This window comes from Balaenoptera acutorostrata, chromosome 1, assembly GCF_949987535.1.
Source record: "Balaenoptera acutorostrata chromosome 1, mBalAcu1.1, whole genome shotgun sequence".
Classification (NCBI taxonomy): Eukaryota; Metazoa; Chordata; class Mammalia; order Artiodactyla; family Balaenopteridae; genus Balaenoptera; species Balaenoptera acutorostrata.
The window spans coordinates 2,157,860-2,173,574 of NC_080064.1; the positions used below are offsets into that span (position 1 = coordinate 2,157,860).

The 15,715-nt window shown below is 53.2% G+C and overlaps 1 protein-coding gene across 5 annotated transcripts in view; it reads left to right on the top strand.

The window, feature by feature from the left end:
• The window catches only part of PRDM16 (PR/SET domain 16), a 326,016-nt gene that overhangs the window by 278,735 nt on the left and 31,566 nt on the right, over positions 1 to 15,715 (top strand). For all 5 annotated transcript variants that reach the window (XM_057533380.1, XM_057533384.1, XM_057533389.1 and 2 more), the window contains one exon: positions 10,174 to 10,276. In XM_057533380.1, coding sequence (XP_057389363.1) covers positions 10,174 to 10,276 — 103 coding nt within the window. The remainder of the gene's footprint in view (positions 1 to 10,173; positions 10,277 to 15,715) is intronic.

Here is a 15,715-nt window from a genome sequence, read left to right on the forward strand (position 1 = left end):
CGAGTCGCCAGCGCAAACCTCTAAAAGCCGTTTGAGGCTCTTGACTTTAGAGAGACAGTTTTGCATAAAGAAATGCAGAGAGCACACACCCAGGAGGCCCCGGGACCCACGTGAGCTGCCGAGCACCTCGCCCTCATCTGCTCAGCCCCGTCCCTGGCCGTGGGGCTCAGCCTGGACCGAGCAGCCCTCCCTCCACTGGACACGATCTGGTGATGCTCAAATCCACCTCTGCTACTGAGAGGTCTACAGCTTCCACTGAGAACCCAACATTTTGAAAAAAAGGGTTTTTTTAATTGCAAAATATATTGAGGAAATAAAGGAAAAGAATAATCATAAAAATTAAAAAGAAAAGACCCTTTCAGATGAACGTGAAATGCGAGTGAAGGAGAATTAGGGTTAAGGCACATGGGAAGATGGTCCTTCCGTTGGCTGTCTTTGCAAAGAACATGTGTCCTTGGTCGTGTGTCTGGGAGCCGAGGGGCAGTGAAAAAATACCAGGAGGCCGGAGCCAGGACTGCACTTTTGTAAGATGCAGCATAAAATAACGAAGGATCCAGATTTTTTATTTAAAAAAGAAACGTTTGGTAGGTGCCTTTATGTGGCAAGCTTTTGAAAATGCAGCTGTAGCATCTTCTCAAAGAGAAGCCTATCTTCCGACATCTTTGTTTTATAATTAATATTTCAGGTTAGCTTTTATTTCAGCTCCACGCAGGGTCCAAATGGAATTAACTACTTTGCAGCAAACTCTTTCCTTCTTCAGGACCAGTGGACAGGAATACCCTAAACTCATGGGTTCCCTTTCATTTAACCCCCCTTTTATCCCCCAGTGCTTACCAAGCTCCGTCCTACATTCGGAACCATACCTGGCTCGAATACTTAAACCCAATGTAACATCAAAATTTCATCCTTGCCTGCTGGATGTTTCTAACAGCCTAAAAATGGGGGATTTATTATCCCCGTCTTAGTTCACAGGCTCGGAGAGGACTTCGGTGCATATTTAAGCAAAAGCAAAAATGAAATGGCCTGGGGACTTCCCTGATGGCACAGTGGTTAAGAATCTGCCTGCTAACGCAGGGGACACGGGTTCGAGCCCTGGTCCGGAAAGATCCCACATGCTGTGGAGCAACTAAGCCCGTGCGCCACAACTACTGAGCCTGCACTCTAGAGCCTGCGAGCCACAACTACTGAGCCCCCATGCCACAACTACTGAAGCCTGCGTGCCTAGAGCCCCTGCTCCGCAACAAGAGAAGCCACTGCAATGAAGAGTAGCCCCCGCTCACCGTAACTACAGAAAGCCCACATGCAGCAACGAAGACCCAACGCAGCCAAAAATAAATAAAAATAAATAAATCTATAAAAAAATTATTTAAAAAAAATGAAAAGCAGTAAAATTTCTCCACCCAGGGCCTTTCAAACCCTCCATCCTCCGAGGGAGAGAGGACCCTCTGCCCTGCCTCCTGGGACCATGGCGGGTGATTCCTGCTGGTACCGGGCAACCGAGATTCCCGCCAATGTCCCCATCTCCAAACTTAACGGCATGGCAGTGGCCTCCAAACACCCAGGAAAGCAGGAGCCAAGAGGTGTGAGGAGGCGGCCGCATCTCAGATCTCAAAGGGAGATGGGCAATTTGTGGGATATATTTTCCTTTGAGAAATAACACAATTTTAAACTCTAATAATAATAGGAAAACTGCTCTGAAATACACATAGATTCTCAGTATTTGTTGGTTTGAATGAAGTGAATTTTAGAAATACCTTTTTGAAGCGGGTATGCTAGATTTCGAACTATTTTGTAGACAATCTCTCAGAACCTGACGTGCTCTCTCTCAGGATGGCCACGCAGCCCAGCAGAAATTCTTTCCTTCCGTCCCCCAGTCCCGACCGTTGGCAACTCAGCTTGCTGCAAAGCGACCGGCTTGACCCTGCGTAGAGCTGGAATAAAAACGTCCCTGAAATATTAATAATAAAACAAAGATTTTTGAAGACAGGCCTCTCTTTGAGAAGGAAACATTATACGATATTAATGGGGTCTCTCAGATTTCCATAATCCCAAGAGTTTCCACCCGGATTTCCTGGCACTTAGGGAACTCCCCCTCCCCCGCCTCGCCGACGACACACACTCATACAAACACACAAACACACTTAAGTGAACAATTTCCCTTTCTCTCTCTCTGCTCCCCACCACACACACACACAGACAGACACACATACACACCACCTCCTCCCAACACAGCACAGACACAGGGAAGAAACCGGGCTGAAGATCTCAGATCCATAAAAACGGCTTCTGGAAACAGTGTGTTTCCAGATGGTATTCTGTAGAGAAGTGACTTCCGTCAGAAGAGCACTGACTTGAAGTTCGTGACCATGACCTGAGCCCCAATGTCCAGAGGACAAAGGAGACCAGGCAGGAGAGGGTGTCTTAGAGAGAACGTTCCAGAAGCCACAGCGACCAGAGGATTTGAGGCAGCTCTGGACGGGCCTCCTGGATGGTCCCGAGTCCTCCGGAGAGACCCATGTGGGGCGGCGAGCTGAGGTCAGGGGGTCTCATCCCCCTCAGCCCAGCACGGCCTTTGCCAGTGGCCAGACAGGCCGTGGGGACAGACGTACCCCCCATGCCCCGTGAGGTTCTGAGCGGCTGGCAGCCCTCCAGCTGCATCGTGGGCGCTCAGGGAGCCCAGGCACCGGGCAGTGCAGCCCCCCAGGACGGCCTCCTTCCATCCGGCCGGGCCTCGTTCTCCCCTGAGCCACTCAGGCCACTGACCACGTGCCCCCTGCCCAGCCGTGGGACTGCAGGGCCGTGCTCAGGGCCCCTCCCCAGGTCCTCATCTGTGCCCCTCTTGGAGCCCTGTGGCTCTAAGCGATCCCTGCCCCAGCGGACCTCGGGGAGCGGTGACTGGCCCGTCACTCCTGCTCCTTGGGCACCAGCTTCAGCACCGGCCTCAGCCCTCCTCTGTGCAGCTCTGGAGGGGTAAGCCCCAGGCAGCAAAGGCCAGGGGGGCCATGAATGTCCCCCTGCACCCAGCGCATCACCTAAAGGTGACTTGTGGTTTGCCACCGCATAGAACCCACAGGCGGTCCTGAGGCCACACGAGCTTTAGGGCGGCCCAGGTGCTAGGACCAAAACATGCACAGCAGACAGCTGTGGCAGAACATGTCATCCTCTGGGACTTTTGGGGGGTGGTCAGACCATAGCTGTAGAGCCTGGGGTGTTTTGATTTACTTTCCCAGCTTAGCAGGAAGAGAAGGCAAGGAGCCCACAGGAGCTTCGGTTCACCTTGGGAGGCTCGACCGTTCCCCCAGCATCCTCCAACTCCCACTTTTCTTTTTGGAAAACGCGAGACCCTCAGATCACCCCTGGTGGTTCTTCCTCCCACCTTTATGAGCAAACAAGTTGGTCTGAGATGTTTCAGAAGACACAGACAGGGTCTGTTCTTGGATTTATTTTAATGGTAAGAAAGAAAACAAGAGCTTGGAAATAAAATGCCCACCCGAGGAAGCAAAGGCAGGAAGAGGCCAGTGCGCGGCCCAGCTCCCTCTCCTGCTGCCACGTTGCCTCAGCAGGGCAAGGATGTCGGTGGCCGGTGGGGCTGAAGATGGTACCACGTGATGCTGGGGTCACACGCGCACGTGTTGGGGAGCGCGACTTGGGGGTCGGAGCCCCCAGCACACCTCGAAGGGGCTGCGGGGCCCGCGCTGCACCCCCACTGCCGGGGCTGGCCGGGCAGGAGGAAAACCCACCACCGCCAGCACCTTCCGAGGGCCAGTGAGGGGCTCAGCCTGAGCAGAGGGGCCGAGTCTCCCCAAAGTGGAAGCAGACAAAGGCTAATCTCCTTCGCGGAGCGTGTTAAACAAAGGAATTTCATTAGCAGATGAGCCAATGGATAACCGCGCAGCACCCTGTCTTTGAGAGCCAACACTTGTTTCTGATGAGAGCCTGGTGTTCCCGGGCCAAAGCTCAAGGCGTTTTCTTTTGCTTTCATTTCCTCTGCTCCGGTGTGAACCACCTCCCCTCCCCCACCGCCTATCCCCGTGTCAGGGCGAGCGATCTGCCAGGGCTAGGATTTTAAACGACAGGCAGGCAACGTCCACCGCCCTGCTCTGCCCTGTTGCCGGACAGCCCATCACTCCCTCCACAGTTTCTTTAAATTAAAAATCGTAAGTGGATGGGCCGGTTTAAATGGTAGCTTCCAAACAATTAGATACAATGTTCTGTTTGAAAATGAGAAGGATGGGGAATTCATTTTAGCGCTTCTTAACCAATTTACAAAAGACTTGAAAAATACAGCAAATTTGTTTTGAGTCAGAAAGCTGTTGCATTTTACTCTTTGGAGCAAACTCACCCCCTTTGGGGCAAAGAGCAAGGTATCAATTCACGATACTGGCTATCATCATTTACCAGAATTTATATTTTTTTCTTCTTAATTAAGTGGGATACTTTATTAGAAGAAGGCACTTAAGAATGATGAAGACAATTTAACTGTGACCAATAATTTATACTATATACATATATACATTTAAAAAAAAATCTAGGGCTTCCCTGGTGGTGCAGTGGTTGAGAATCTGCCTGCCAGTGCAGGGAACACGGGTTCGAGCCCTGGTCTGGGAGGATCCCACATGCCGCGGAGCAACTAGGCCCATGAGCCACAATTACTGAGCCTGCGCGTCTGGAGCCTGTGCTCCGCAACAAGAGAGGCCGCGATAGCGAGAGGCCCGCGCACCTCGATGAGGAGTGGCCCCCGCTTGCCGCAACTAGAGAAAGCCCTCGCACAGAAACGAAGACCCAACACAGCCATAAATAAATAAATAAATAAACGCAAAAGTTAAAAAAAAAAAATCTAGGTACAAACTGTATACTATATATTTTTATATTATATATAAATATAATAATTCATAGATAAATATAATTGTAACATCCAGGTACAAACTGTACAACTAAGAAAAGATATATAGAGAGATGTTTTTTAATGTTGAACTGCTGGGAAGGTGACAGAATATGTAACAGCAAAAAGTAAAGATTTAGGCACAAACTGCTTCAGCCACACTTGGGAAGAGAGGAAAGTGGCAAATCCCAAAGATGACAAGCTTTCTCCCCTCTCTCGGCCTAAGGAAAGAATTGTCTGCTCGTCCCTGGAGACTGCGGGTGGTGCCGAATGAACCCAGAGTGGCTGGCCGTCCCCTTGCTCCTACCCTGCTCTGAAAGAGCCAGGGAAAGGGTCCCACAGTGAAGGCAAAGGGAAATAAAGACCTGCCCAGACCCTGGGCAGCTCCAAACGCTTGCTTCCCTGCAAGCTTCCCTGCTTCATCCTGAAGCATCACCTGGGCTGTTTTTTAAGCTCAACCCCTCCACCAGCCTCAGGACTCCAGTGTCCGCAACTTTCCCAGAGAGAGATGGTCCACGTTTGGGGACAGCAAGTAATGAAGAAACATGGTGACACTTCCAAAGGTCTTGAAGCAATGAGGCAGCGCTAGGACCCACCTCACCACTTTGGGGATCCTGAGAGACCAAAAATGCCCAGGGGTAACCCTCAGGCCAGCCTCCTCTCTCCAAGGCAGACTGGCCACCGGGCGAATTTGCTTTTCAGCAAGATCTTAGAGCAATGCAAATTCCCCTCGCTGTGTGCTTCTCTTTCGTGAAAAGCCCCTTGTGCACCACACCGAAAGCCTTCACAAATTCAAGCACAAGTGAATTCCGAAATCTAGGATGGAGAGACGTTTAATTTTTTTTTTTTTTTAAGGTAAGCACTGTGAAAGAGATTTCACCTATTTTACTCAAATGCGCCTTTAAAATTTCTCAAACTGGTCAAAGGGGCCGGGGGGCGGGGGGGAACATGGTCCAGTTCACTTATCACTTTCATGTTTTTTAAGTAAACCGTTTGCTCCAGGGAGGCGAGAGCACGGCTTTGGCCTGAATTCAACCTACAGGCTGGAAGTCTGCAATCTAGTCATTTCTACCCAGTGTAGGTTGGCTGGAGTTTTTCACCTATTTAAATTTTAAAATTCTAAGATTAAGGAGGAATAAAAATTGTGGAATGTACGTCTTCATGTTTGAAAATAGTATCTATCCTTGTGAAACTGACTTGGTATTAAAAACAAAAACAAACTTAAGGAGTTCTAAGGAGAAAATATCCCAAAGTGTCAGCCATCATCAATTTGAAATATTTCTTTGTCTTAAAGAATGTTGCTGGGGGAAAAGAAAATGATGTTCATTTTCTTAAAAGGCTGGGTCTCGCTGAATGTGCCCATATGAAACCCAACTTTTCTCAGGCCGTTTCTCCGTCTTTGGTTGAGAACGTGGCCACTTATTTTTCCCAGCTCCGTTCACCTACAAGGAGCCGTTTCTTTGTGTCTAGAGGTGGTAAAAGGGGAAGAAACTAGGCCAGGTCAGGCTAAATACAGTTAGAATCCGGAGGCCCCCTTGCTGGTGTCACCCGCCCGTGTTCAATCAGGTCTCGCTGTTCCAAAGAGAACTGAAATGCTGAACACGGACTTAACTTGGGATCAGGTCTGTTTGGCATTGTTATTTTTTAAAGCCGTTTAGAGCAGACATTTATTGGCGCTAGTAAACTCAGCTGTTGCTGTGAGTTCCCCCCCCACCCCGACGCCCCTGCCCTCAGATCCTGAAACCAGAGAGAAAATTCCAGCTCTGCCTTGCCACACAGTCCAAGGACTGAGGCGAGTTTAAACAGTGTCAGGGATGCTGTTTAGAGACAGGCCTGGGTACTCAGATGCCGACAAAGGCAGGTCTGCGCTGAGCCTGGGAACGAAAGGGCATCCGAGGCCAGGGCTCCTTCTTCCCTGGAGAACAGGCTTCTGTCCTCCCTCTTGTGCAAAGCCTTAGGACTCAGCCCGTCCGTGATGCCCACTTGGCCCTGAGGTCTGAATATGACCCACGGAGAGGCACACAATTAAAGGCAGGTTATAAACCGACTTTAGGAATGTTTAAGGGGCTGCAATAATAATTTATTACAGGCCTCGAACGGAAGGGGCCGGCCGGTACAGTAAATGCGCAATTTGTAATTGTGCCCTATAAGCCAGGAGACCGCCCAGGCCTCAGTCCCACCTAAGCCCGGCCTTTGTCCCGGGAAGTCGCCCGACCCCGCAGACCAGGAACCGGGTCTTTCTCTGCGCGTCTGGCTGATAAGGCCTTGGTGCCACTGGGAACAGGTCGTAAAAGCGCGGGCGGCCTTTGTGTGGACCAGGGCGGCCCGCGCAGCCCGGCGCCCTTGGCAAAGGCGGACCGGCTGAGCTTGGGAAAGTTCGAGTGGTCTCCGGTTTGCCACCCCGCCCCATCCTCAAGGTGGAGGCAGGTCGGGGACGCCCACCGCCCCCAGCCCCGCCCCAGGCTCTGCGATCAGCACTAATAGCGATTAATTCCGACTGCGGCTCAAAGTCGAGGCGGCCCCTGCTAGGCGCCCGGGCGGCTGCCCCGAGGGTCCCAGGCCGGGTAGGGGGTGCCCGCTGCGCAAGAAACTGCATCCCACGGCCAGCGCGCTAGACCCTCCGGCGGCGACTGGGGAGGGTCGGTTCCCCCCGAGGCCAGGCGGCCTCCGAGGGGGTCGGAGCGGGGTGGGGCGTGGCAGGAGGGGGGCAGGAGGTCGTGCAGCCCTCGGAGCTGGGAGGGGTGTGGGGGAGGGGACCCGGGCAGCCTCCCAGTAAGCGGTGGGCGGGGTTCTGGAGGTCCGAGGGCCCTCGGAGAGGTGGGGTGGGGGTCCTGGAAGGCTGGGTGGCCCACAGAGGGGGTCGGAGGGGGAGGCGGAGGAGGGAGGCTGGCTGCACCAGCCCCGGAAGCCCGGCTGGAGCAGGAGCCCAGCATCCCGGCCGCGAGATGACGCGGCCGCCGCAGAGCCGGGACCGGGTCTGAGAGCGCCGCCGGTCTCGCGCGCCCCTGGCCCTCGCGGGCTGGGCGGGGGGCGCGGCCAGGAAAGATGCTGCGGGCGGGTCCACATTGCCCTCTAACGGGGACCCTCGAGAAGCCACCGCGCTGCCGGGCCCGCCCCAGCCTGCGCGCAGGAACTCAGCGGCCCGCGGGCGCATTAAACCTGCGCTTGCTGGATGCGCTCACTCACCGCCGCCTGGATGAAAGTGCGATTGTTCCTGCGTATTAATAAGCTCTGACTCACCTCCCCGGGATGGCTCAGGGGCTCCTCCGAGCTTTGTTGAAGCGTGGGATTCACTCTGGGTCCGATTTTAAAATACAGTGACTCGAGCCTGATTTTTTAAAACAATGATTCAGCCACTGTGTAATTTTTAGATAAAATCATACAAAACTGGGAGCTTAATAACCATTGATTTAATTACAGAAGGTAATATGGTACAGTTTCTAGTCTCCGTTTTCAAAATCTCATCATTATTTTAGCGACGTGCCAGGGAATAGTTGCCAAATGGAATTACTAACGAGTACAGGGAAAGGGGCCCTGCACACTGAGAAGCCATCTGCGCATGTGCTATTCTTCTACTGCGCGTGTGCTATTCTTCTACTGCGCATGTGCTATTCTTCTACTGCGCGTGTGCTATTCTTCTACTGCGCATGTGCGTATTCTACTGCGCGTGTGCTATTCTTCTACTGCGCATGTGCTATTCTTCTACTGCGCATGTGCATATTCTTCTACTGGGTGCAGTTCCGCAGTCCAAGTGTTCGGCTGGGCGTTTGGCGACGCAGTGTGGCTCTGCTGTCCCTTTGAGAGCACATTGGTGTCATTCTGCAGTTAGTCGAGACTGGCAGTCTGTGAGGGCGTCCAAGCTGGACTTGGCCTGGGGAGAGGGGGAGAGGGGGAAAGGGGCCCCACCAGAGATGAGGAAGCTCAGCCTTCCAGATGTTTCCCCAGGGCGGGACCCGGGGGCGGGGGGAGGGAGGCCGGCAGGCCGGTGCCCAGCTCAGTCCCTGGGGACACAGCCAGGCCAGCTGCTTCTGGGAAGCCCGGCCTGACACCTAACCGCCAGGTCCTCCCATGGGGAGGGTGGCGCTGGAGGACCTCGGATGGAAATGGCCTGGAGAAGCCTCAGCCCCCAGGTCTCCCAGGGCAGAGGGACTTCGTCTCGGGTCCTTCTCTGGCCCCCACCAGCCAGTCCTGTGGCCGAGCTTTCGGGCTCCTGGAAGCTCCTTGGTTACTGTTATCTGAAGAAAGACCCGAACACCACGTGCCAGCATGCTAGGCAGTGGACTGGCCTGAGAGAAATGCACCCTGCTGCCTGACATTTAAGGTGCAGGGTTCCAGGTGTCAGCCCCGCTCACGTGAGGAGTGGGTGCCCCACCCAGAGGAGTTGTGTCCCTGGTCTCCAGGGAGGGAAGGGGCTCCCAGGTAGGGTCTGGCAAAGGCAAGGAAGGCCCCGTCCTCTCCCAAAGCCCCCCAGGCTGTTGGAGCCTGGTCCCTGGGCTCCATCCCCGATGGCCCCTGTCATGCTGCCCTTCTGAGTTGCTGGAATTGTCCAGATCGTGGCTGCCACCTCCCATGCAGACGGTGTTTTTTCAGGAGACACCTTGGCAAGGTGCGGGGCTGCTCGGGGTACTGAGGCGGGACGTCCCTCAGAGCTTGCTCCAGGCTGCAGACTCTGCCCTGAGCCCCACCCGACCCATCTCTGTTTCCAGAGGTGTCCCCCATCGCAGACCGCCAGCGGCTGCTGGCACCGAGCTTGCGGCAGGCGCAGGTGGCGTCCACACTCACCTGAGACTCACACCTGCTGATCGGGCCTCCGTCTGCGTTCGTAGTCACTTTCATAAACATCCAGATTCACTCTCGACCCCCCTGAAGACCCCACCCCGCCCCCAGACAGCAAAGGGTGTCTTACATACATACCGACAAAAGGAACCTGGGAATCCACCCAGGCTCCACTCCTGATGGAAAGATGCACTTTCCCTAATATTTCCCTCTAGGACCCGCCCTGCTTGGGAACTTTGGGGCTAATCCTCACCTATTTCCTTTTGCACCCCTTTCATCAATATCCAAAATCTGGATCAAACAAGTTAAAAATAGACTCTAGTCCTTCTGAGTGTATTCTGTCGAGTTCCAAAGGGGAACCTCTTAGCAGCAATTAGAAGGCAGGTCAAGTGCCCAGCGGGCCAGCCTCCCCAATGAGCAGTGTCAACGGCACGCGGGCTGGGTGTGCGCAATGTGGCTTTTAAAGCAGCAAGGCGGACAAAGCTGACCCCTTCTCTCTGGTTTCTCCTTCACAGATTTATTATAAAGTCATTAAGGACATCGAGCCAGGAGAAGAGCTGCTGGTCCACGTGAAAGAAGGCTCCTACTCCCTGGGGACGGTGCCCCCCAGCCTGGATGGTAAGCCCCCACCTGCAGGAGCAGAGGCCTGGAGCTCCCATCACTTCGGGCCACATGACAGGGGCCGGGGGTCCCCCAGCTGCTTCCCAAGGCCCACCACCCGGACCCCAAATGAGAGAACCAGCCTCTTCCTAACAACTTCTCAACCTAAGCGCTTTGCTTTCTCTGTCCTTGGGTTACGTGGGCCACACCCTGAATTCGAGACGACTTCAGACAGTACGTGTGAACGGGTGTCCTGCCGCCTTACAGCTTTGTAGCAGTAGAGTCCTAGGGGATTTTTAAAAACTGTATAATTAGTATTAGCAGCAGCAACATTGCCTGTTCTCTACATGACTTAAAAACAAACAAAACCATTTTGCAGCTTGGAAACCTTTGCCTCCAGAGTCCGTGCCAGGGGAAAGTTTCGGTCTCGTTTAAGAGAGGGCACTGATGCCATAAGTGTCTTTGAAAGTAACGCCCATCTGCAGTTAAAAGCAAAAAGTCCCAGAGACAGTTTAAGGGAAAATTTATTTGGAGAGAGGGAAAATTTAGGGCTTCGGTGGGCTCTGCGGTGGTACGGTGGCCACTGAGCTCTTTCAGCAGGACTGCGGGAAGCGTCTCAAATGTCCTTTCCTCTCGGTTGGTCACTCGGCATTTGTCCGGTAGACATACTTCCCTTCCTTGTTCGTCCATGCTCAGGCACATCTCAGAGGATGCTTGAGAAAATCACAGTCTCGTATAAGCTCGGATTTCTGAAATCCAGATTTCTTTTTCTTCATCCACATTGTTAAGCCTTGGGATTCTGGAATAGTTCTTAAGCCACAGAGGAAAAGTCTGGTTGGAGGAAGCTGCGTTGGCAGCGTAGGACCAGCTGGTCCGTTAACTCCCTAAGTGCAGCTGCTGAGTAGACCGTGTCTCTTCTTTGAATGAGACCCCACAAATGAGCAGAAAGGCAGCCTCTCCTTCTGGCCATGTCCGGAGCTCATGATGCCATTCCTGCTAGAGAAAGGAGGGAGGTTGGTCTTTCCCTTCCTGTTTTTCTTCCCCTCCCCTCCAAACACTCCAAGGGTTAATGATTAATGCCCCTAACTGCAAGTTTCTCTAAGGAACTGCTCCAATGTCATGGCCCGGGGGTGTGGTTGGCTAGACCAGGGAGCTGGGCGTTGGAATTAGCAGGAAGCAGAGTGACCTTTTTGGTCCCCGAGCATGGCCCACCTTTGTGGGGCAGCACTTTGTGCCTGTGAGTTGTTCCAAAGGCTATCTCCACAGAAGGACAATTCTGCAAGACGGCCCTACGCATGCTCTCCTCTAGACTTCGGTTTTAATTAGGCCATCGAGAAAAGAACGGCTGAGCTCTGGGTAGCAGGGGTATGGTCTCATTTTACTTAAAATAATTGTTGAAAAGACCTGTGAATATTAGATAATGCACGAGAACGCCGAGAGATAAATCCGCCTAACCCAAGGAGCACGCTCGGTGTTGGGGTTTCGTTTGTATGATGACATGTCTTTCTTCCAAAAGGTTTTAAAAACCTTGATTCCTGTCCCCCTTCCAACGCCCGATCTTAAATAACCTGGGTCTACATTTTCCTAATAATTTATCAAACGTTTGTGGGCTAATTGCTTTCCACACATAATAGTCCAACATCAAATATTTGACTTTCCATACCCTTTGCTGTCAAGATCACTCCTTCACCTCTCAACAGTACCCCCCGACCCCCCCGCACCCAGTTAACTCTGAATCACACAGAAAGAGAATGTAAAAATGTTCCTCACTAAGATAATTATCATAAAAAATCTTTTATCCCAGCCCCAGCTAAATGCAGCGGCCCCTTATCACGGCAGGAATTTGGAGTGCACTCTTGAGGGTTTTTGAGCCTCCAGTCTGGTAGATTAGCATGTAGATGCCACATAATTGTGTCCCCCTGGGTTCCCTGAAGCCATTAGGCACTGATGTATTTTTCTGTTACATTCCTGCTTTGCCTTGAAAAGTTGCTGATAGAACTTCAGATAGACGTGAGGCTGAGACTTGACAAACAAAACATCAGGCCGCCATGGGCTTGGTTTAGTTTGGTTTCGGTGGAAGATAGAGCTTCAGCCCCGGTCCACGGCCTCCCCAGATTTAGATGAAGAGACTTCAGTTCTGAATCACAATTCTGCGTGCTCTTGTTGGGGGCAGGGGCTCTGCCAGGACAACGTCCAGGTATCATGGAAGAAATGGGGGCGGGGGCTGCTTTGCCAGTTCGCTGGAGGAAACAGCACCAGTCCTGCAGACCTGGGACTGGCAACGCTCTTTCAAAGCTGCAGCTTTGTAAAGAAATTCAGTTCCCATTTACCTACAAGTGATTCAGAGCAGAGGGGAGCCACTTTCAGATTCATTAGTTCCAGGGACTTTTTATTTTGTTTTTACTCTTTCAATGGAGAGGGGAAAGATTTCTCTTCCAGGGGAACTTCTTGCTCTTGGGAGAAAATAAAGAAAATCATTTCCTTTCAAATATGCCTTTCTTTTGAGAAAGGCTCAAATTTATTAACTTTTCCCCCTCTCCAAAAAAGATCAAGAGGATGCAGTGTATTATGTATAAAGCATGAGATAGGCATAATATAATATAATATAATATAATATAATATAGCAATACAACACAATAAACATAATGTAACCAGAGTGTAACATACTCTAGTATTTCTTTAAAATGGAGTTGCTTGTGCTGGGAAAGTGAAAACCACGTGTGCTGGACACATCCTTCTTGCCCCGTCCAGCTTGCCCTGGGTGTGTATTCAGTGTCAACTTTACCTGCGTGGAAGTCGTTGGGACACCTTTCCACACCATGGCACAGGTGGGCGAGACTTGGGCGTGTCCTGTCCTCGGCTCTGTCCTTCGACAGGAACACACTTGGGTCGGTGGTGGGATGGGGGCATGGAGGAGAGGGTGCCCTCCACGGTTGGTTCCACTGCCTCCAGGACGCCCTCAAATGCCTTCAGAGTGAGAAACAGGCTGAATTTTCATTGTAAATCCAAATTCCAGATCCAAACTGGAAAAATAAGTTGGTCAGTGCTATGGATGGGTGGGGCTGGCCCTTCTTCTTGTCTTTGTTTTCAAATTTCAACGTTGGTGACTGTTCTTAGGTGGGTCCAGAAAGAGTAAGATACAAACTGGCATTTCTAACTTCATCTTGATGCTGGTGGGAGGGGCCCCCCTCAGCCTCATTCCGGCCCAGGAAGTCCGAACAAGCCCACGAGAGCAGTTTTGTGGGGTCTATGCATCCGGTTCTGTTCTAAAATGGTACTCTTGGTCCTCAGACCCAGTGGAAAGGAATCCCTGTTTCTAAGGACAGGGAAGGCCTGCGGGGGCGGGTGGGTGGCAGTGCGTGCCCACACGCACGCCACACGGGGTGCCTTTCTTATACCCTCAGCAGGAAGCTGGGACTCAACCGCCTGCCCCGGGCACCCAGCAGAGCGACGGCTCCGCGTACACAGCTCTGCCACCTCCCCTCTGGGTGCCCCGGGGAGCCAGGCAGCCTCCCCAGGCAGCCTCCGTTTACCGGTGACAAAGCATGCGGACTGATGCAGGGCTCGGGGGAGGGGACACCGTATAAAGTTCCCGGGACGGAGCCTGCCACGTGGAGGGTCCCTGCCTCCATGTCACAGTGGCCATTTCCCTGAAAGCAGCGTTCAGGCCCCCTCCTGTTTTAGAGGCAGCGTCTTGCAGACCTGCCAGGTGACTAGTTTGTGATGTGTGTCCTTCTTGCCCACCTGCCCCCTCCCGGGACTGTGTTTGGGGTTCTGCCCCAGCACCCGAGGACCGGCCCAGGGCCTCAGTGGCTTCATTTTAGAATCTTCTCTGACTTAGCCCACCACCTCGTATTGCTTCTGCCCAGTGGTGCTGCCCGCTGGCGGGGACGCCAGGGTCCTGCTGGCCTTGGGTTCGCAAACGCTGGCTCAAGGATCACTGGTGCGGCCGCCCTCCATCCTGGGCTTCCGTGGTTGCTGAGGACCGGCTGGCCCTCTTGCCTCCTTCCAGTCTGTTCTGTGGCTCAGCACGTGTCAGGGGCAGGTCCAGGGGTGGCCTTTCTGGGATACGGGGTGGGGGCAGAGCCTTCTAAGCCCCGAGTTAAGCTCAGGTCCCCGCACCCAGGGCAGGGCTGGGGGTTGTCACTGGATTCCCCAGACTCTGAGCACGAGCTGTTTTTTCCCCTTCTTGCTCAGGCACTTTCCTGACAGCAGCCTCATGCCGGCGAGCAGGCCAGGACGCTGGGACTCGGCTGTGTCTGACCAGCACTGGGCCCGCCTGGCCTGCCCCACACACACGCGTTCCCCCGGGCTCCTCTCATCCCCGCAGCTCTCCCCTGTCACCTAGGGAAGGTGACAGCTGCCTCTGTGTGTGTCCAAGGGTGTCATCGAAGGCCCGGGGGCATCTCAGAGATGGATCCCACAGGAGTGTCGCCCTTGGGCATTGGGGGCTCTGGGTGCCCACTAGTGGGGGCACCGGGTGTGGCCAGACGCTGGGAGCAATACCTTCGCCCTCAGGCTCAGGGAAGCTTCCAGTCTCGAGGAGTCCTCCCATCCCCCCGTCCTCCCCCCCAGCCCACAGGCCCAGGTTGCAGAGGTACCCCCTGTCTTGAGATGTTGATGGTGGCCCTCTGCCCCGAGGAGGGGGCACCACCCCTTCTGCCTGCCCCCATCTCCCCCACCTCCTGGCTTCTGCACCCCTTAGGGTCAGGCCCTTTCAGTCAGCATCCAGCCCAAGGTTAAGGCTCTGCTCACTGCCAGGCCCAGAGGTCCTTGTTCACGTGCACACACACACACACACACACACACACATACTCACCCTCGCGCAAAAATGCACACATACCCACCCACGTTCACACAAACACACTAACTCATGCACACAAGTACAATCACATAACATTCACACACAAACCCATGCACACATATTCACACACACAATTGCACAGACACGCAAAGGCACACAAATGCATAGTCACACACAAATGTGCATGCCGTCACGTATACACATGCACAGCCAACACACTTGACACATGGTCAATCATGCAAACGAATTTGTATACTTAATGTGCATGTGCACACATAACACACATGCGTGCACAGAGACATATCTATTCACGTGTGCCAAGGAATCACACACAGGAACACACAAACGTGCACAAATGCAGATGTGCCCACTCAGGCATGCTTGTGTGCACCTGCATGCAAGTGTGCAGCTATACAGGCACGCACATTTTCACACCTGTGGCGGCAGACAGAAACACATGCACACGTGCACAGGAATACATATGACACCAGCACAAACATGAGTGCAGGTGCACAAAAATGCCTGCACATCCATGCGAAGGTGCCCTGATAAGGAGGCAGACGTGCTCAGATATTCACCCACATGCACACCCGTGCACACACACACAGCTGCACACCCGTGCACAAGGAGCACACGTGCGTTCACACAGCCAC